The sequence below is a fragment of the Phalaenopsis equestris genome, unplaced genomic scaffold (genome assembly GCF_001263595.1).
Source record: "Phalaenopsis equestris unplaced genomic scaffold, ASM126359v1 Scaffold000566, whole genome shotgun sequence".
Taxonomy (NCBI): Eukaryota; Viridiplantae; Streptophyta; class Magnoliopsida; order Asparagales; family Orchidaceae; genus Phalaenopsis; species Phalaenopsis equestris.
Window position 1 is genome coordinate 474686 of NW_018165006.1, and position 22303 is coordinate 496988.

At 32.3% G+C, this 22303-nt stretch overlaps 1 protein-coding gene across 2 annotated transcripts in view; it reads right to left on the reverse strand.

The window, feature by feature from the left end:
- The window catches only part of LOC110029351 (pectinesterase inhibitor 10-like), a 20561-nt gene extending 1717 nt beyond the window's left edge, over positions 1–18844 (reverse strand). The window contains exons 1-3 of one of the 2 annotated variants that reach the window (XM_020731605.1): positions 18288–18844; positions 12135–12242; positions 10307–10416 (exon numbers count right to left, since the gene is read on the reverse strand). In XM_020731605.1, the coding sequence (XP_020587264.1) occupies positions 10307–10416; positions 12135–12242; positions 18288–18777 (708 nt within the window). In that variant the 5' untranslated portion in view covers positions 18778–18844. The remainder of the gene's footprint in view (positions 1–10306; positions 10417–12134; positions 12243–18287) is intronic. The other variant, XM_020731606.1, reaches the window with a different exon arrangement.
- Between the last annotated feature and the right edge of the window lie 3459 nt (positions 18845–22303).

The following is a 22303-nucleotide window of genomic DNA, read 5'->3' on the forward strand; positions in this document are numbered from 1 at the left end:
TGAGCTCAAACTATAAAGGAGCCGAACACGAGCTAAGCATGGCTCGCTCGTGTTCGGCTCGTTTACACCCCTAGTTACAAGGCATTTGGAATTCATTCTACGACTTATTTTCAATGATTTGAAATTTGATGGATTTGGGTGAATTTCAAATATACAACTTTATGTAAAGTATTGATGGCTGGTGCCGCCCGCTGCAGCTGGTGTCGACCGCTGCAAATGGGGTCGCCCACAGCAGGCCTGCCACCGTCCACCGATTGCCTGCCACCACCGTTTACCGATTGCCTGCCACCACCGTTTACCGATTGCCTGCCACCACCGTTTACCGATTGCCTGCCACCACCGGTTACCGATTGCCTGACACTACCATCTTTGCTGGTAGCCACTGCCATTTCCGCCGACATCGATCACTTCCCAGCCCGTCACTTCCTTTGGCAGCCACTAGCCATCCTCCTTCAATCACTGCTAGCCACTGCCACCAGCCACAACCACTAGCTAGCCACCAGCCACTACCAACAACCTCCAACCCACTTACCTACCTCCAACTATCCGACTTAATGCCGCCACTAGCCACCCAATGTCGTCTAATCGCATGTTATCAACCTCATTTTTTACACTATTATCATTTTACTTCAAACAAAAAAAAAAAAAATGAAGTCTGCATTTATTTTACACTGAACCATACAATTCCAAAATATTATAAACACAACACATTAATTTTACACTATATTCTTTTTACATTGCATTACTTTTTCAACAAATCATGCAACTCCTAAATACAAAACGATTTTACCATTGATTTAGGTACACAAGACCACCGACCCTTTTCAATCAAGATATAACATTGAGTAACACTTGGATAAAAAAAACCTTGGGTGGTTCAAAAGTCCGAAATGAATTATCTTCGATCTCATTTATATAAATTAATATCACTTAATAACACCCCCACAAACAACCTAGTATGAATAAGAAATCATTAATGAATTTTCCTTGGCATTGGCTAATATTACCTAGTAACACATCAACAAATAACCTCAAATAAGCCAAACATCCTTGATAGATTGCATTCATCCTCTTCAACATACGCCAACAACACCGAGTAGTACTCTAACAAACAATCTTGAATAGATCAAATATCGCCAATAAATTTTTTTTACCTCCTCCACACAAGTCGAGCATTCCCAGTAGCACTCAAACAAGCATTCTTGGACAGAATAAACACACTTGATGGATTTTTTTTTTTGGACCTATCATAATGTCACTGGATAACAGTCTGACAAATAATCTCAAATATGCAAAAAAATTATTAGTCTAAATAGGACTCAATGGAGAAAAAAAATTCATGTAGCCGACCCCACTTAGTAGGATTAAGCCTTTGTTGTTGTTGTTGTTGTTGTTGTATGCAAGAAACTATCAATGAGTTTTTCTCAACTACTTTAACACAGTTTAACCTCGTCAAGTAACACTTTTATAAATAGTTTTGGGCAAGTCAAACATCATGGGTGAATTTCCCTCAACCTTTTTAATACATGTCAAAGTCGTCGGTCAACACAACAAACAACCCTAGATGAGTTCAAATTTTGTAGGACTTCTCCCAAACTCTTCCACACAAGAAAATATCATTGACTCGAGCTCTAATAAACAATTTAAAATAAGCCTAAAATTTTCTTCTGAGCTTCTCTCACCATCTTTGCCACAAATGGCATCCTATAATAACAACTCAAGGACAACGAACTTTCTAAAAAGAAGTATTCGTGACCCTCCTTAAGACAATTAAAGAGTATAACTGAAATCATAATATCAACACAATCAATCACTACTATGGCAAATGCCTTGATCTTACTAACATATGCAACGAAGAGAAGTTGCTATCTTAAAGGCCTCCTCCATTATATTTGCCGAGTGCTCAAAATTCAACTCTCTAGGACTAAAATTGTGAGTTTATGAATTATAAGTATTATATTCGATAATATGATCTTAAACCTCAGGCAAGCTCATAAATTTCAACAAAAAGAAGCATATATCATGAACATTACAAATAATAAGCTTTATATTAATGTCACATGTAGAACTATTCAATCTATATGATATTATTATATTCTTCATCAATATCACCAAAGATTTTTTCAAGTCTTCCAAAATCAACAAACTCATATCTCAATTTCCATTAGATTGTCCCTCACTCTTTAATGTTTGCAGCAATGATGAAACAATTGTCTCGACTACAACTCATCTCAAATTATTCTAATGGCATCAAAGTCAATGCCAATAGTTGACACCAACAACATTAGCATACAATGTTAATATCTTCCAAAAAAAGATCACTTCTCACTGAAGTCAATCTTCAAGCAATTAACTATACAAAAAATAGTTATTACAATCAAAACCGTCTGATCGCGTGATTTATCGTCAAATTATAAAATTAAATTGCGATGATAATTGTAGCTTGTATAATTCTCAACAGCTTTCTAATCTTTGAGTCGTGAATCATAGATGTACATTTGATTGGCACAAAGTCCTTTCGCGTGATTTATCGTCAAATTATAAAATTAAATTGTGATGATAATTGTAGCTTGTATAATTCTCAACAGTTTTCTAATCTTTGAGTCGTGAATCATAGACGTACATTTGATTGGCACAAAGTCCTCGATTAGCTAAAAGCGATTGATAAATTGGATATAAAATGTCGAATGAATGCAAGCTAACTACGTAAAAAATATAGTTGACAGATTTTTTTGGGAGAAAACGTTCAGATGATCACTTTGATTTTATTAGAGTCAATCTTAATTTCTCTATGACGTCCAATATACCCAAGAAATTTTTTTGATGTAACCCCAAAGACATGTTTGAGAGAATTCATTTTAAAATCAAACTTCTTGATTCTTCTAAAGACCATCCTCAAATCTTCTATGTGGTCTCGATGATATTCACTTGTAACGACAAGATCATTGACATAGCACTCCACCTTCTGATGGATCATGTCATCAAATATGTCAGACATAACCCTTTACTTTGTTATTTTATTTTTTTCAAATAAAAAAAAATGATTGTGTAACAATAGATATTGATAGGTGTTCTAAATGAAGTATGTTTCTTATATTCAAATGTCAATTTAATCTGGTTATATCTCGAGAATCCATCCATAAACAAGAACATATCATAGGTTATAATGACATCACTTTAAGATTTCAAATTTTAATATTATTAATACTTTACTATTATTATATCAAAAGTATGTCTGGCTAAAGATGAAGAAAAATCCTTCTCAATAAAGTCGTTAAAAATTTTTGGGTGGCTAAAATTCACGCCCTAGCCCTATCGAAATGACTTAGATTCGAGAGAAGCCTCTTACTAGGATGTTGAATTTGAATAGATGATTGTCATTCTATAGAAGCTTGTTATTTTATATACATCATCATTAGAAGAGTCTTGTGGAGCTCTGTTAGCTCAACATAATGAAAAAGAAAACAGAACATTTTCTATTATATTAGTTAAAGGCTCGCAAAAGTATAAATAAGATATTCCCTAATTAAGAAGCATTGTTTGGCCTTAATCATTGTCATTTAAAAACTTTGCTTTTATAAAATTACCCATGTCTCAAGAATTGATTTGCTGAAGTTCTTAATGACAATATAATCATTTGACAAGTCACTTGACTCGATGGATAGTCATACTCTTGTAATTTGATATCACATATGTTCCTCCAAAAAAAAGAAGAAATTTTAATAAACTTTCTCATTATTCGTCTTGTTCCTGCAAATTATCTGCTCAGCAATGTTTAGTGATGAACAAATTATGTTAACTTAAGAAAATGAAAAGCTATATATTTGGGAAATATATTTTATTAAGGCCTCCTCTATAACGCAAGCCCAACCTCTAGATTTTGCAAAGGCAAGAGCATGTATTAGTCTCATCTCCATGATACCAAATAGAGGAATAATGAAATGGCTTAGCTGAGTCTCAAACGAATAATGAAGCTATGTATAGAGCTCTAAAAGCTAGTCTCAAGATAATCATCGCATTTCGGAGACACATAGCTTGTTATAAATCAAGTATTAGGCACTTAAAAGATTAATAAGATTGAGTTGGCTTATTATCACAAAAGAATTCTTCAACTCATGGAACAAATTTAACATGTCTCACTAACTTGAGTTTCTTAAACTCAGAATAATAAAGCAGACTATATAGCCAAATTGACCAAAGAGATGGCTAAAATTAACTGAGTCTACATTACACAAACATGGTTGGAAAAGGGGTCATCATGTTTGAGCACCTAGGATATAGCTTTTTTTTTTTGTTCCACACACTCCCTCACAAATCATTTATCAAAGACAACACGAAGCCTTAATGATAGAAAATCAACATGACTGAAGATAACCCTTCATTGGCTACTTCAAAGAAGATATATTAGCTTAAAATAAATCAATAGCTGCACAAATCAAGAAGAAAGCTTATGATTTGCATTGCTTCATTAATGACACCCTTTATCGTAGATCCTTCTATCAAATGTGACTATAGAGATTAGAGACTGATGAAAATAATATTATAATTGAAGTTCATAAAGGACTTTGTGGTGCACACCAATCAAACTCCAAAATGTCAATAAAAATTAACTATCAATGATGAAAGATTATATTGATCATACCAAAAACTCTCACAAATATCAAATTCATTGTACCACAACACATCAGCCACCAAACACACACTATACCCAACTCTAGCATCTTTAACATTTGAAGGTTGGAGCACAAAGCTGACTCAATCCACCATCATCCAAGGGGCATTGAATTATTTTAGCAGCTGTTGTGTACTTTTTCAAATGAGTTGAAGTTGCACTATTCAAAGAAGTTACTCAAAGAAGTCATACCAAAAAGTCCACCTCCAAACATACGATCTAGATTCTACTCCAGCTCAAAATTGATTCCACAATATTTAAATTTTTGTGCAGCTGACACCCCCTACAAATTCATATAACACGTTGTTGGATTTGAAAATAAATTAAAAATTGACAAAAATGGGGGACATTTCAAAAATGCTAACCGCCAGTCTCTCTGCCCACCACACCTCGGAAGCATCAATCGTTCACTTTACCGGATCCCACTCCAACCCCATTGATCCTCGCTTCAATTCTTTCCAGATTTTACAATCATTCTTTAGCTGATCCCACTTATTTTTAACAACATCCTATCATACTCTCTCGCTGTACTTATCCTGAATTTTCTAATCAAATTTTATCAGTCTTCCTTGTGAAAATAGGTTGTCGGCCTATTTCCCAGTTTGAACTGCTTAAGGCAAATGTAGCAAAATATTAATATTGTCTCTTTATCCCACATTACAAATGAACCAGCTTCTTTTGTTTTAACCATTGTATTACTAGCATGAAAAAAACTAATTAACATAAATAATGAATGTCACAATATCATGTCAAAATATCACAAATAAAAAATATAAATGCCACAATATCATTATTAATGCCCCTCCACACTACACTACAACCCCACCTACACATCACCACTGCCACCACCTCCATACACCAACACCTCCGCACGCTAACACCTCCGCACATCCACAACACCACCACCACCTTTAACACAAAACAACACCTCCACACAAACACAACCACAACCACACACCAAAAACCACCACTACAACACCATCACCTTTACACATCCACCAACACATCTCTATCACAAACACAGCCACACACCAATCACATCTCCGCAACACCACCACCTCCACAGTTCCACTAACATATTCTTCAGCATAAACACAACCACAAACCAACCACCACATCCACACATCACCAACACATTCTTTAATACAAACACAACCACACATCAACCATCAACTCCACACACAAACCAACGTACAACACCACCAAACATCAAAGGTAAAGGTAAAACCTTACCCCATATTTTTCATTTGATGTAGTTACATACAAGACACCTGAAACATTGTTATTAACAAATCAAACACCCTCTTTCAGCCATTCATCAAACTGTCACTCAAACAACAAAGGTAAAGATAAAACCCCACCCCATATTTTTCATTTGAGACTACTACATACAGGGAACCCGAAACATTGCTAACAACAAATGAAGCACAGTCTTTCAGCCATTTCTCAAATTCTCACTCGAACAACAAAGGCAAACATAAACCCCCATTCCATGTTTTTAAATTAAGGATACTACATACAGGGCACTCGAAACATTACTAACAACAAATCAAGCACCCTCTTTCAGTCATTCCTTAAATTATCACTCAAACATCAAAGATAAAGATAAAACCCCACCCAATATTTTTCATTTGAGGATACTACATACAGGGCACCTGAAGCATTGCTAACAACAAATCAAGCACCCTCTTTCAGCCATTTCTGAAATTCTCATTCAAATATCAAAGATAAAGATAAAATCCCACCTAATATTTTTCATTTGAGGATACTATATACAGGACACCGAAACATTATTAACAACAAATCAAGCACCCTCTTTCAGCTATTTCTCAAAATTTCACTTAAACATCAAAGGTAAAGATAAAAACTCATTTCATATTTTTCATTTGAGGATACTACATACAAGGCTCTCGAAACATTTCTATCAACAAATCAAGCACCGTTTTTTAGTCATTTCTCAAATTCTAACTCAAACATCAAATGTAAAGATAGAACCCTATTTCATATCACATTCAACCACAAATTTGCAGAATCCAAATTCTAAATCATAAAGAGAAAGCCACAAATTGCAAAATTCAAATTCTCACTTCAAACCGCAAATGAGAAAGAAATAGTAAAATCCAAATTCTCACTTCAAACCGCAAGTGAGAAAGTAACAAATCACAAGGAGACTCATTACATTGAAAAAAATTGGTCATACCGTAGGAGGACGAAATGGAGAGAGAGCTGGAGATCGGAGGGAAGAGGGAGAGTAGAGAGACAACTCGTTACCACTAAAGATCAAAGGGAAGAAGAAAAAGAGAAAGACAACCTGTTGCCATCGGAGAGAGGCGCGAGAGAGGAAGAGGGCGGAAGAAACGCAAGAGAGAGGGCAACAGTGAATGGGGAGCGCGAGAGGGTAGGTCAGTAATAAGTTCGAGAAAAAATGCAGGCCACAGGGTTGAACCCTCGACCCGCGTTTAACATAAATTTTTAAGAAAAGTAGTTGCGCCACTATTTCCAAACGCTTCATCTGATGTTTTCAGAACGCACTGCGCCAAATAAGCTGCCCCAAACGAGCCTTAAGTTTTTCACGTACAAATTTTCAGACCATTAACATCATTCCATTTAGCTCAATAAGCTATGGCAACAAAGCTAAAGAAATTTACATAGCAACAATTTTAGGAGGTAGTTTCTTATAATATTAAAAGAAATCCAATTACACAAAATTTATGAAATTTATGATGCAATAATAACTATATATCAATTTTCAATTATATAAGCCTGCATATTAAAGTTCAAATTTATTTTGTATCAACATCTATGAGCACTACTAAAGATAAATAAATTAAAATCATTAGTATGACAACAATATTTGAAGATCCATATAGACCGTTTGCAACAAATATTATCCTCTTTAACTGTGCCCTATATTTTTTGGGAGATATTTTTTGACCACTGAAATCGAAAAAAAATAAATTTAAATAAAAATACTCCCACTCTCTCGTTTAGTTTTTAAAAACATTCACATGTCCATAACTCCCTTTTACACATGTTGGCAAAAACCGCATAGTACTTCCCCGCTACGCGATAGTTCAAGAAATATAGATTCACATGTACAACTTCCTGACGAGTCTTGTCACTCGTCAATTACACACACCAACAATGAATCTTATCGATCATTTCCCACCACGAGCCCACTCAACCTTCCCATCAATCTACTCCATATGCTGCCTTGCATCAGTCATCAACAAATCCAACCTCAACATTTGTCTCTACTGTCGCCTCCATTTGTCCCGAGCATCCACACCAACCGTGCGTGTGATCCCTAATTAAGCCCTAATCCCACCCAAGAACTTTTAATTTTATCTCCTTATTTGCTCTGACCAATATACCGAATGTCCAAACACTTGGTCTAAAAAAGATGTGCAAATTGAATATAAGTTTAACCTAAAATGTGATCCACCTTGAGAATTGTGCAAGTATATTTAGACTTCATGAAAGTTCTTCTTTAAAAAAAAAATCAAATTTATAAATCATTAAGTATAAAAAGATGTGCAAATTGAATATAAGTTTAACCTAACCGTGCATGCTCTCGAGTGGTCTACCTTGTACATATGATAAGGTAGTAAGTTGGATCTAATTAGAAGGATCCTCTTCATTAAGAACGAAGCAAATGAGACTAATACTTTTGAAGATATTAAACTACAAATTCCAAAAAATCACAAATAAAAGTGTTTTAAATGCCCCACCCTAATGATAACAATGTTTACTGAAAATTTCAATCGAATGGGTTAAATTTTATAGTAGACATTAAAATTAAATTTGCATACTATCAAACCAAAATATTCAAGTAAAATCAATCACCAAAAACTTAAAGCAAACTCCATTCACTTTGACCTCCACAATAATTTGTCGATGGTGAAAATTTTTAATTAATTTTAACTCACAAAAAAATAATGTCACATCAAGTATATCACTATATTCACGCTCAAAATAAATATACACCAGTAATTAAAGACGTCGCTTGAGTCTTATATCTGCATGGTTTTGCTCATGATCTAAAAAAATAGCAATTATGATTAGATTCATCTGACCGGATAATTTGTCGCCACATGACACCATTAAATTATTGTTATGTTGTAGCACGTATGTTCCACAATGATCTTTTACCTTTCGAGTCATAAATCATAAAGTTATATTTGATCGACATAGAGTTTTATGTTAACTAAGATCAACTTAGAATGATCCTCTTAGACAAACGTCCACCCAAATCTACAAGATTCCCTTGGATGACACAACTGATGATTGTTGATAAAAATCTTTCAGTCTGGTTGGGATAACTATCTCCTCAAACTAAGTAAATTATGAACCATGACGACCAAGGATGATTGAAGTATGAGATCTAAATTGGGTTCGTCATCATTTCTACAATTTCTAAAATTTAAAAGCCTGATTGCTGCTACTATACGCTAAATAGTTAGCTATCTAATGACTAGCCTTAATCGAAAGAGATCTCCCATTATTAATAGGGGTAATTAACTATAGAGACTTGCATATATGGGAAACCTCTAAACCCAAATCTTAAAATCCTTATAAAATGAGGATGAAATCTTTAAGCAGTGTTTTATCTACTATCTCATATGCCTTCTAAAAATTTAACTGGAGCCTCAAATAAACTATCTCACCAGTCATTTCGAGGTGCGAATTTTTTAATCCCTCGCTACCAATAATTATTTAAATTGATATTTTAATAAACATAATTATAAAATTATGCAAGAAAATGATAAAAATTACTCATGTAAAACAAATCTCCGCAAAGGTTTATAAATATCCACAAAGTCATTGCAGGTTCCACAAAATTAATTTTAAAGTGATTCATTATGATGTTGTATCTATTACCCACATACACACAGTTTATAATACCATCAATCCCCAATTCCTTAAGTGTTATTTGTGATCATTAGAATCTATACAAAACTATGGGTCCATGGGGTCAAATATATTGTGTTCCAAATCTGGTACAAAATTTCTAATAGTTCATCTAGTTGTGCTCACCAGAACAATAAGCATAAAAAAACTATGGCATGAGAATTCAACTGAAAAGTAACCATCTTTTCCTTTTCCTTAGCATGTATTTTCTCTCCAGAATTTTTCATGAAATAATAAGCCGATATGGATTTCATTGAACTGCCCACTGAAATCAAAAAAGTAATGAAGGATCGCTAGTTAATGATAAAAACTTGAACAAAACCTTTTTCTTCTTTGCCTTATTTATCCCTTCTATAAAACAAATTCATATGAGAATAGCTATTGTTTATAACGACTCATGCTAGGAATTTTCTGGTCTATGTAGCAAGATGAATATAGACTCCCATTAAGTTTGTCGTGATGTTCTTTCTTTTCATAAATCGAATCAGTACTAACCTCTCAATTGTGAATTTCACATATTAACTGAGCCTAAAAAGTTAAAGTAACAATGTAAAGACAGCCGTCCTATGATTTATGGCATAAAGAATAGGTAATCATATGCTAAATATGCATATGTTTTTATAGCAATAAAAAAACAGTTTTGCATGTTTTAGGTAAAATAAATTTTTTACAACCAAAAGCAAAGAAACAATTTTTATGTATAAAATGAAGATCAGAACTCACTCCAATTTCAGTCACATGATGGCAGGATGAACATCTTAAAGAACTAGATGTATATGGGTACATAAGTAGCACAGAACATTTCCCACACTTTACAATGCCCACCTGATGTGCTGCATATGGACATCCATCAATAATTGTCATAAACATACAAAAGAATCATTTTATAAATTAAGACAATTCACATCGAGACCTACCTTACATAGAAATTTTAAAGAAAACATGGGAAATAATGAGTTTGATTAGAAACAAAATGTAAATTTGTTCAGTCATGAAATTAAAGCTGATAGCTACAAAGTAAACAAAATTATTAAAAATTTTAAAAGAAAATAAAAATAAAATAAATGCTAGGAAGCACATAGACTACCTGGCACCATCATAACATATCATTTTTAAATAGTGCGCAGCAAGGCAGCCCACCCAAAAAATAGGAATTTTTGGTTCATTTCTTAAGCTCATTTGAGGCAACGCAGAGAGACAAGTAATTCAAAAGGCAATTTGCAACTTTGCTTATGGCAATTGAATGAACTAAGCCTACAATGGAAGTAAAATATCTAGAGAGCTAAATCAGTCAAGCCAAGCAATCAGTCAAAATTAGAGTTCGCTAGTGTTTGCATCAGTAATCGGCTTCAGTAATATTTGTTAAGGAAATAAGAATAATTAAAGCATGAACAGCTTTATCATATTGCCGTTCTCAAACAGGATGAACATGATCATTCCTATTATAAATTTGTTTGTTTATTTAACATCAATTGTGGTCATTACACCCGAGATACACACTTTTTTATCAACAACATGGAAGCAAATTTCTAGATCATTTTAGTTTGCCTCAATAATTTATGTTACATCAATACGTAATCAAAACAAGGAAGATTGGTTAGCATATGAACGGAATTATTACAAAATTGATTTTACCAAGGCAATGCAGCAATCAAATCCATAAAAAAATTTTAAAAATCATGGACAGAGTATGAGATAACTCTATAACAGTTGAAAACATCTACGTTAGATAAGTAAAATTTTCTCATGTCATAAAAGCCAACAACAATAAAGAACTTGTGATCCCTCTGGATGGTAATCATCTTAATTTATTCATGTTTAACTCATATTGACTAAACAAAAAATAAACCAAAAGCTTAAACAAAGATAATTTAAGCTTTAATATCTTTAAGAACCACCATTTTCTGCACGGTAATAAATGAACAAACACATAAAATTCTAGCTAGCTTAAGCCCAGCCTTAGACGTAGTTCTGTTTTACATAAGAATGCTCAAAATTTTCACTTCTTTATCATGCATATCAATTGAGTTTGGAACTCACTTTAACAACGTTATGGCATCAATTTTCAAGAGAGTGAATTACTAAAATGCTTCGAGGTGGTTCTTCAGCTGATTTATGTGCTCCATCTACTAACTTTGACGAGGAAAAAATCATGCAACTTAAAATGACAAATAAAAAGAATGATTAGTTTTAAGATATTCTCTTAATTGTGTTCTCCTTCTGTTACTCTTTAACATTCAAAAAACATCTAGTCTGTCCTTTTTAATTTCTTCTTCCCAAAAATCTTAGTCACCATCCATAATCCCTGTAAATTCTTCGCCCAATCCCCACTCAAGTTTATAGTACTTGAATGAACTTATGAAGGATAAACCAATCACAATTACTCACTTTATAATCTCAGCTTAAATTTGAGGAATATAATACACTTGGTCTGACTTCAGATTATTATATAAGAAAATGGACAAACAGACAAACTGGTAGCTTGGAGAAAAAAGATGAACCATTGAATCACTAAGACAAACAAGGAATTGGAGAAAGAGCTAAAGCCAACCTTCCAAAACAAAATTTGTTGTCTGACAGCAGGCGCATTGTATATACTTTGAACCTCGTGGATACGAAAGCAACTCGCTGCAACTCCCACAGACCATTTGACCCATTTCTGTGCCAGAGAACATGCAAAACACAGAAGAAATTTTCAAGAAATATTCTCACCATAAAACAAAGTTGTTTCACAGAAATGGTTCCAACACTTGAGCATGATTTACTCAGCCTTTTATTTTAATTAAACTTCAAAATACTAAATCTTATTAACATGTTTAAACATTAAAGAAAAGAAGAAAGATCTTTTAACAGAAACAAGAAAAAAATTAGAATGGATTCAAAATTTTATTGACTTGGCTTTACATTATGTTATGACCAACGTAAGACTTTATTTAATGAAATGATAATATCAAATTATGCACCTATGTAGAATCGCTGTACTCAATAAATAATAAGTTTATTTGCAGAAGAAATCAATCATAAACGAAAAGTAAGATCATTAACCTCTTCGGACTAAGGGGTAGGTCAAAAGCAGCAATAGAAAAACTTGAACAAAATAACTTGAGGAAATTGGAGTTAACAAAAAAGTAAATAGAGGATACTTAAATCCAACCGTGAATGCTTTGAATACTAGTCATGATAATGGTAACTGCTAGGCAGTATTCTTTATTTTGCTACTTCACCTTGTGGCATGCTTAAGAATACTAACGCATCTAGCCTGCTAAAGCAATGTTGTTTCTCTTTCATTACTTAGAGAACATTCAACTTTTACAGCTGTTACATGCGTGCATAATATGAAATTCTGTGCTCTCCATAAGCAAAATAGCATAATGAACAAGATTTATAAAAAACGAAAGTAGCTGCAAATAAAAATTCATAAAAAAATAAGCAAGAAGTCCTATCATTCTCAGTTTTTTGAGAGCCCACGTGCATGATGTTTCATCTTTCACTAGGGATATTGGTCATAAAACAATCCTACTCTGCCTAGACAGGTTCCATCAATGATGCACTGACACTATTATCAAATAATATCCACTACCTGACACATACAGGACACAGAATGCATATAACACACCCCCAACATGTATGTGACACACCATCCTATGAAGCATACATATGAAACAAAAAGAACATCACGGCTTGACATAATGACAAAAACTAAAACATGATAACTCCATGAATACATTTTTAGTTTTGATAAATTATTAAAATGAAATATATAAGTTTCTACTATTCCTTGCTGAATACATCATGAGATGAAGTATAATAACATTAAAGAAATTAAGAAAGACACACAATTAATAATAATAAAATGTTTTATCACATAAGCATTAATTAAATATTCAAAATCTCATATGTTCTATGAATAGCAACATTACTTTCAAAATGTGCAAAATTCTCTAGGAAAATAAATACAATTTTCATCCTCGAAGAAATCAAACAAAATATGATAATTACTAATTGAAGTTATCATAATCAATGCTAGAGACATTATTAGCAATAGCCCCTCTATTCTAATCAATCACAATTTCACTTTTTATAAAAAAAAAACATAATTTCCAATGATGACTCATCAAAAAAGATCAGTAACTTTAGGTGTTTCAATATCACATAATGTAATTAATTTATCCCAACCAATATCCTAAAATTTAGTCTCTAGTTAATTCTGAACTCCTCATAGATAGAAGATGAAGATTAACATTCACAAATTCTAAATATTCTCCTCGTTGATAAGTTATCTTATTGCTCTTAAGTGAATGACAAAAGAGTGTTTGCTCCAACTTTCACAACCAAAGGATGAATATCGTTGAGCAAATAAGTTAAAGCTAAAGTTTACAGTCATTGGGAACAAGCTCTATCAATCATCCACCAAATATTTTCATTCATAGTGCCTCGAGAAGCTATCGACTAATGATCAGTAACATAAATATTGAATTGCAAGAAGCTGTTAAATTTCAAAATAACCAATGATGCATCTTCAATATTTGAAAAAATCCTCTTCAAGCATTCATTCCTTTTATTTCATATCACCATGCATTTATGTGAAGCAATATAATTTATAGATTCATTTAATTATAGCAATAAATGATAGAATACAACTAATAACGTGACATGAATTATTAAGTAATGAGATAAACTAAGAGCAATTAGAAAATTAAATGTTACATTGGATTTAGAAGGAGAGATAAATGGAGTGTTTTTTTTTTATTATATCTTTGCACAAAAATATCATACGTCCATGAAATCAATTAGATGGGTTCTTTGTGCATCTGTCTAACAAAAGCTATAATAACTCATTTTAAGTCTCCTTCATAAGCTTCAGCATTCTTTCGATATTTTTTCTTTCATTTGTAACAAAATTTTCATTTGAAAATCATAATCAGGAGAAATATAACTAAAAAGTATATTATTAGTTGCATATGAGAAAGTACTAAAATAAAAAGAATTTTTTGCTAAATAGAATAGACAAGCCGTTAAACAAAACATACAAGAAATTTAGTCATGCAAATTATCTCTAGCTTGTAAAGTAAATGCTTGTTTAATAAAAGTGGAGCTTGACACTTTCCTCTTTTTTGGGTCATAATTTTCAACTTTAAGAAAATGTCAGATTAATTGCAAGTTTAGATATAGGTTGGAGCCAATTTGCTCAAAAGAATGGGACGAAACCCTTCTAAATGTGATATTCCTTTCCTTTTTTGGCGCTCAACTAGCTAGGGATGCAAATAAACTAAGCATTTGACACATTGGTTGTGACTTAGCTCGATTGGAACTCAGTCGTGATCGTTTGATTAACTAGTCAAATGATCATGAACATTTTTTAAGTATTCGAATGCTAAATAAACACACTTAAACAACTTATTATTTGGGTCATTTATGTATATGAACAGTATCCTTTGAAGCTCGCAAACAAGCTTATTAAGAAGTTTGATCAAAACTCAATATTTACATAAAACCTATTATAAATTATGACTAAAACAATAATTTAATTTAAATAAAGTATGATTAAAATTTATTTCAAAATTAAATTACTTTCTTTATATTATTAATTAAAAAACAAATAAAACCAATTTAAAAAAAACAAATAAACAAAACCAATAATAAAAATCTAATTATAGATTTTCATGCAAAGATTAATAGTTTTAAAAACAAATTAAAAACATAATAAATAATTTTTTATTCATAAATATAAATATATTCTTCCACCCATTCTAAAATAGTCTCACACCAATTTTACTCAAGTCTCATGTGAAGCTTCAAGCTTTCCAACACATTAAATCTTGCATCATAGTGGATTTAATCGTGTGATGTTTAAATGAGACGAGATGTTGTGAGCTGTAAGGTATAAATTATTTTTAGGTAGCGTATGTGGGTGGGATGTTATGGCTTTGTTTTAAAGTTTTTTTTTAAAAAAAAAATAAAAAGTTTGTGTTCTAATCTTAAAAAGTTTATCACGGCTCACTAGGTTTAATAAGTTCGTCCCTAAGCTTAATCGACTTAGTTGAGTGGGCTAAATGGGTAGCTTGATAAAGCTAAACAAGCTACTTATTTAAAAACTTAATAATCATAAAATGAACTAAGCTCAAGTCGAGCTCAAATCAATCTTGAATAATAAATTTAAGTGAACCAATTTTGAAAACTATCTCAGAAGTTCAAATCAAGTCGAATCGAGCTTGAACGGATTTTTCATAAACGAGTCCAAACATAAAAAACCTATTAATCAACTCAACTCAATTCATCCGCAAACTTTAGTATCTAGTCCTTAAATTTCTTGAATTTGCATGGATAATATTTTAAAGCATGATAGAATGATTGCCCCAACAAATCAAAATAATTGAGCTATAGTACTAGAATATTTTTTTCCTAAAGTTTCCCTCATGAAATCGATACTAAAATTCCACATTGACTCTTGCTCTTACATTGACTGATTAGTAATATCTACCAAAAAAAAATTTTATTTCATATGAGGTTATTGCCAGCAAAATTAGTGTCCATCTTAAATTTATTATCTTATTAGATAGTAAATAAAGAAATTTAAGTCATTATCTTCTATGAGATCAAACACAAAATGGATGCTAAGCATGTGTGTGGTAATGCTTCAAAACAATAATCTTTATCAAAGTATAAAATGACCATAAATATACTTCCTAAATTTATCTAACACATGCCAAAAATATCTTAATTTAGCATTTTTGCATAAATCAACTGCATTTGAAGATGTCAACCCATTCTAAAAGAAAATCAACAAACCTAGCTTATTAAATTGCTAAACTAATATCACATATAATATGATTAAATAATATCTAATAATATTTAGAAATGGCATCCAAATCAACAGAAAAAGGACAATCTTTGGGAATGACTCCAAAGAGGTGACTTATAAATTCTTATTTATCATATACATATACCATCAACAATATATTTTATCATTTATAGTTGCCTATTTTGACTTTAATAAGCTTTAGGAATGATTTCCTCATATAAAATAGTAATTATATAGCAAGTTTTGCATTAAAAAGATTGTATATTTAATTTTATAGATAACATATTAAAAAATTAGCTTTAATTCAATAAAACTATTGTTAATTAAGAAGATCATGTTGAGCAAGATAGCCCTAATAATATTTAATTGAATCATAGAATGGGTCATTTAAATGGATAAGTAGCATCTTTAAATTTTTGGGGCTACATCAAACACAATTCTTATGTATTTATTTATATATCTCACCCTAAAGTTTCATATTCACACATAACACTCAAATCTTCATATCACATAAAAAATGATATTATTACCATTTTTTAAAAATTGAAATACATCTTTTCATGCATAGATTTAAAGCACCAAAGTGCTATGTATGTAAATATAAAACTTTAGGTGTGATATATGTAAATACATAAGAAATGTGAGCAACGTATGTAAATTTCCCTAAATTTTAACAAACCAATTGTGATCGTCTAAAAGGAAGTGATAAACACCTAGCAAATGTAGAGAAATGCTTTTAGTTTTGGCTTTGGCAATTTAGTACTTCAAATATCATGACACGGGTTCGATTGTAAGTAAGACACAGCCCACAAAATAGATAAAGCATAACCAAAAAAATAACTTGAATGATCTACAGGACTAAAATTGGAAGCCTAAGCATTACAGTTAGTCACTAGCTTAAGCCCTACAACAAATATATTGCGTAAGCCCTTTACTTTTGTTAAAAACAAAGAAACTTAGCCATTACATTATATTCAAATTATGATCATATGACTTGACTTTATTAAAATTTGTCTAATTTGTGTTGAACTAAATTAATACGTATTGGATTGCCTTCTTTTTAATTCCCTTTCCACAAATGTTCTTATGTTCATTATTAGCCATAAATATTGTACAAAACTACAATAAAGCCAAGTAAATGCCGCTATTGGGCAATTAAAAATTATAGAAAGCTAATGATGTAAGTGTTTTAAAATAGATGCGTGAAAATTTTAGAAAAGAAAAATTTAAGAATAATTATATCAAGAAGATAACTGTTAAATTTATTGAGGAAAAAGTAATTGAAAATAGAACCAAGTGGTTTAGAACCTACAATTAAGGGCAGAAAAAGGAACCAACACCAAATAGAAAAAATTAGTAATAATGGATTACGAAGGAAAAGTAATAGACCTGAATTAACATGGGTGAAACATTTAAGTAAAAATAAAATTATTATTTTTAACATATTGTGCAGCACTTAATATGAATTAAAGGAAACGAAAATTCATAAATTCAGCCATACATAGTTTGGATAATTACAAAAAAGTTAATGTTAAGCCTCATCCTAGATCACTGTATTTGGATAAATTTCAAGGAAGTAATATTTCTAACTTCAGTAAAAATTTACTCATACACAGGATGATTACCCCTATCATGAAGAGTTCATCTCCCTAGTAGCTCACAAAACTTTAGCCTAATCTGAGATAACAAGCAAGATGCATTCTTCTTACTATCCGTAGATGTAGTATCACCTAATGTGTGAGGAATGAGATAGTGAAATAACTACCTAAATTCCTCGCTGAAAAAGAAGCTTACTGCTAAATTCTCAGCAATAGAACAAATGACAAGTTAAAATATATCTTTAAGGTTATGCTATGTATGGTTTCCCCTTAAGCAAACCTTGTAAGATAGCTGAGAGCGAACCTGGAAGAGACTGTTGGAGAGGGGGATTTAGGGAACCTAGGTTCCCCCGCGGAAACTGTGAAGAAGGGACTGGACCTTGGCCATCTTGCGACTGCAGGGAAGGACGAGGCATTGCATCTCGCTTCTCTAGCAGCGGCGGCGGAAAGGAAATAGATAAGGAAACTGGTGCTTCCTGCGGCGGAGGCCTTGGAGAGTGAGATAAGGGAATACGGTTTTCCTGCGGCGGATTTAGAGAAGAAGGAGGGTGTTTGCTTCGGCTCTCTTTTGGCAGCGTCGGAGATGGAGAGAGAGAGGTATCGGTGCAATTAACTTGGTTTTCCTGAGGTTGCGGAGAAGCAGGAGAGGATAGAGAACTGGGTGGGTTCTCCTGCGGCGGTGAAGTAGGGCTGGATAGTGAACTATGGTTTTCGAACCCAGGGGGGAGTGTTTCCGGCGAGCTGGCAATGGCCTCCTCCCACCCCGGCGGGATCGAATCCGGCGAGCTGCTCATGCTTCCCTCACCTCTCTCTCTCACAACCCGCCGGCAATCCCATTTAACAATTATAATATTTAAAAAAAATTGAACAAATAACCCCTATAAAGCACTAGTGCAGCTCACAAATTTTACATGATGCACTTCAAATATATTAATTTTGAAATTATATATAAATCATTGTCATAATTTATTTATTCACTACTAAAATAAAATATTACTTTTGATATGTCATCAATAAATTTTCATCATTCAACACGAAACTCGAGACATTACACTGATTTCGAGATAATTTTTAAATAAAAAGTATTCAAATCTTTATAAAAAGTCTATAGAACACCGATTTCAGTAAACTTATAGTCAACATGACCGATTTGATGAAACGGACCCAATGATATCAACATTAGTTGAATCCGAGTAAAATCAAGCTCAGATCAAGTCATTAAACCACTCTTAAAAGTTTTTGGACATATTAGAACGTCAAACAAATGTCGAATCTTGCAAGTCTATAGTCGAATCAAGTGTCTATACAAGATGAATCTAGCGAACATGTTTAAATTGTAGTGTCCACATTTGCTCTCCACAACTATGTTCGACGATATCATTCAAGAAGTGGCATAGACTGCAGCATGGGTGACAATGGTCATTTAAACGTTCTGCCTGAAACATTTGAATATCACATAAGATAATTTATACCACAAACAGAAGGAGAATCATAACAAGGTTGCACCCAAGATGGCGAAGGTGCAGAGAAATGGTTGAATTGAGAGAGCGGATTGCAGACGTCATTGTTGGATACTAAATGGGTTGATTCTTGTTTATTTTTTACAATTCATGTTTATTTTCGTTTATTGTAGAAATGTTTTTTTCTTATTTCATTTTTTACAATTCATGTTTATTTTCGTTTATTGTATATTTAATTATGATTGTTTGGATTTTTTAAAGATGTTTGTAAATGTTTTTTTCTTATTTTCTTTCTTTTGTTTTTCTTTTTGTGGGTTCGAGAAGTCCATGATGAGACGTTAGACCTTATGAATTCTTCTAGATTGCCTAATTGTTGGTATTAGTTGGTGTCACATGTGAAATCCTATTGAAGGCAACTAAGTCCCCTCTTTTTTTAGGCGATATGATTTCTAAGGTTCTTCTGGATGGCCTTTTTTTGGTGTATGCATATGTGACTGATATACAAAAATAATATACTGTTTTAAGCACCATTTTTATGTCTATTTTTGTGATATTGCACATTAAAGAAATGTATTTGTTGTGTTTTTGTTGCAGGTATATCATTTTTAGGCATTTGGAGAAAAAAATGACAAAATGAGCAGAATTTGGAGCAAAAACAACCAATTTTGGGGTTTGGCGCATGATGCACCAAAATTCAGGGAGCTGACGCATGATGTCAGGCGCGACATTTTTAAATTAAGGCTGTTCGAGACAAATTTTGCGTAAATTTTCAAAGAGACACTTATTCTAAACACCCCATGGAGTGATTCAATGCATTTAGACACTATGGAAGGTTCCAATTTGAAGGGATTTGACTCTTGGATTAAGAAGGCACATCTTTTGAAATTCAAAGTTTTGACTTTTGAATATTGGAGGAAAATTGAAACTCTTGTGAGAGGAAGCAGCCCAAAAGGAGAGGGACTTCTAGAATGTGACGAAAGGGAGAGAGAGAGAGAATTGGTGTGAGTTAGAGAGAGAGAAGAGGAGATTTTCTTCTAGGGTTGTAAGAGGAGAGGGAAGGTGAGAGATTTCTTCTTCATTACATTTCTAAGAGAGAATTGTGAGTGATTGTAAAGAGGGAAAGAATTGGAGAGAACTTCTAGGAATTTGCTTGGGAAGAATTATGAGTTAAGTTGTGTATTTTATTTCTTTTTTTTGTAAACATATTTTTATATATGAAATTCGTGTTTTGTTGTATCATTCTCATGAATTCTGAGTAGTCTTCTTTGTCCTTCTCCCTACTTTCAAATATGGTTTTGTGAATAATTGAATTTATTTTATACGATTTTAAATATTAATAATTTGTGATTATTTGAACTACGATCTTCATTTTCTTTTTGATCTGGTTAATAGAATTGTTAAAATGTGTTGAGAAATGTATGTCCGAAAGGGCTATGATTTCTACAACATATAACCACATTTAATTTTATGGGGGAGGATGTGATCCATGGAGTTGAGTGCAAATAAATAGAGAAATAAACTTTATTGGATGCAGAGTTAAAGATTTTAAGGTGATAGATTAAAATCTCCAATTTAGTCAAGTTGATTAAAAACTAATGCGAGATTGTTAGCCCTCAAGTGAGTGAGTAATGTGAGGTCTGGAGTGGTAGCCGGTGTCCTCCTAGCCTAACTATATAATTAGGGACCAAACTCTGATTAGTAAATGTTTTTTATGCACTCAGAAGAGAGTAAAAAATATAATTGCTCTTATTTGACACAAAACAAGTTATAGATATTTTTTTTTCAAATGATTTTAATTTCTTCACAATCCATATACTCATTGTAGAGGGGAAAGATGCTTCCTTGAATTTGAACTTTTTTAGTAGCATTTCACTTAAGTAGTTTAACTTCAAATTCCGTACCTTACTTTGTTTTTATTTTTAGTTTATAGTAGAATATAAATAAATAGCTTATATATATTTCCAGCTTCCCTGTGAGATCGATATCTAGGACTCCATTAGAGCCCTGTATTACTTGAACGATACGTATACTTGCGTTATATGTAAAAGGGAATTAAGACTTTAAAAGAGGTTTTAAGGATAAATTATTTTCATTAAAGTTACATTATTGTTTAAGTTATATTGCATAATTATTATTAATTTAATATCAATTTTCCCGAATCCCGTTCAAGTTTTTGGCATCGTTGTCGGGGAAGTAACAAAAAATATTAGTTATTTTATTTTAAAATATAAAAAAGAAAAAAAGGTATTTGTAGTTTAGTATGGATATTTTATTATTTAAGTGTATCACTTATTTTTAATTACTTGTTTTATTTTGTTTATGCGTAGTATAAGATTTGAAAACTTAGTACCTTACGATTTTGAATTAGAAAGAACTGTTAGAAAAATTCGAAAACAACAAAAAGAGAAAAATCATTCTAGCAAAATGGTTTGCAACTCAAATAATGCTGGAAATGAGAATGAACATCATTAGAGACCTTTAAGGGATTATGTTAATCCTACAACAGATGGAATTCATTTGAGTAACAAAAGATATTTTTACAAACTGACAAAAAGAAGTAATCCGTTTCCAAGTCTTCCAAAAAATTAATCTATATGAGGACATTCTTATAGTTGTCTTATAAGCTATCTTGTATGCCAATAACACAGTATCTAATCTAATAGACCAATCCATTTTATTAGGATTAATACTTTTCTTCAAAATTCTCTTAATTTCACAATTAGATACCTCTGCTAAACCACTAGTCTGAGGATGATAAGCAGTTGCAATTTTATGTATTATATTATATTATTCCACCAATCTTGCAACTGTTGAATTTCTAAAATGAGATCCCCCATAAGTAATGATTACTTTCGGCATT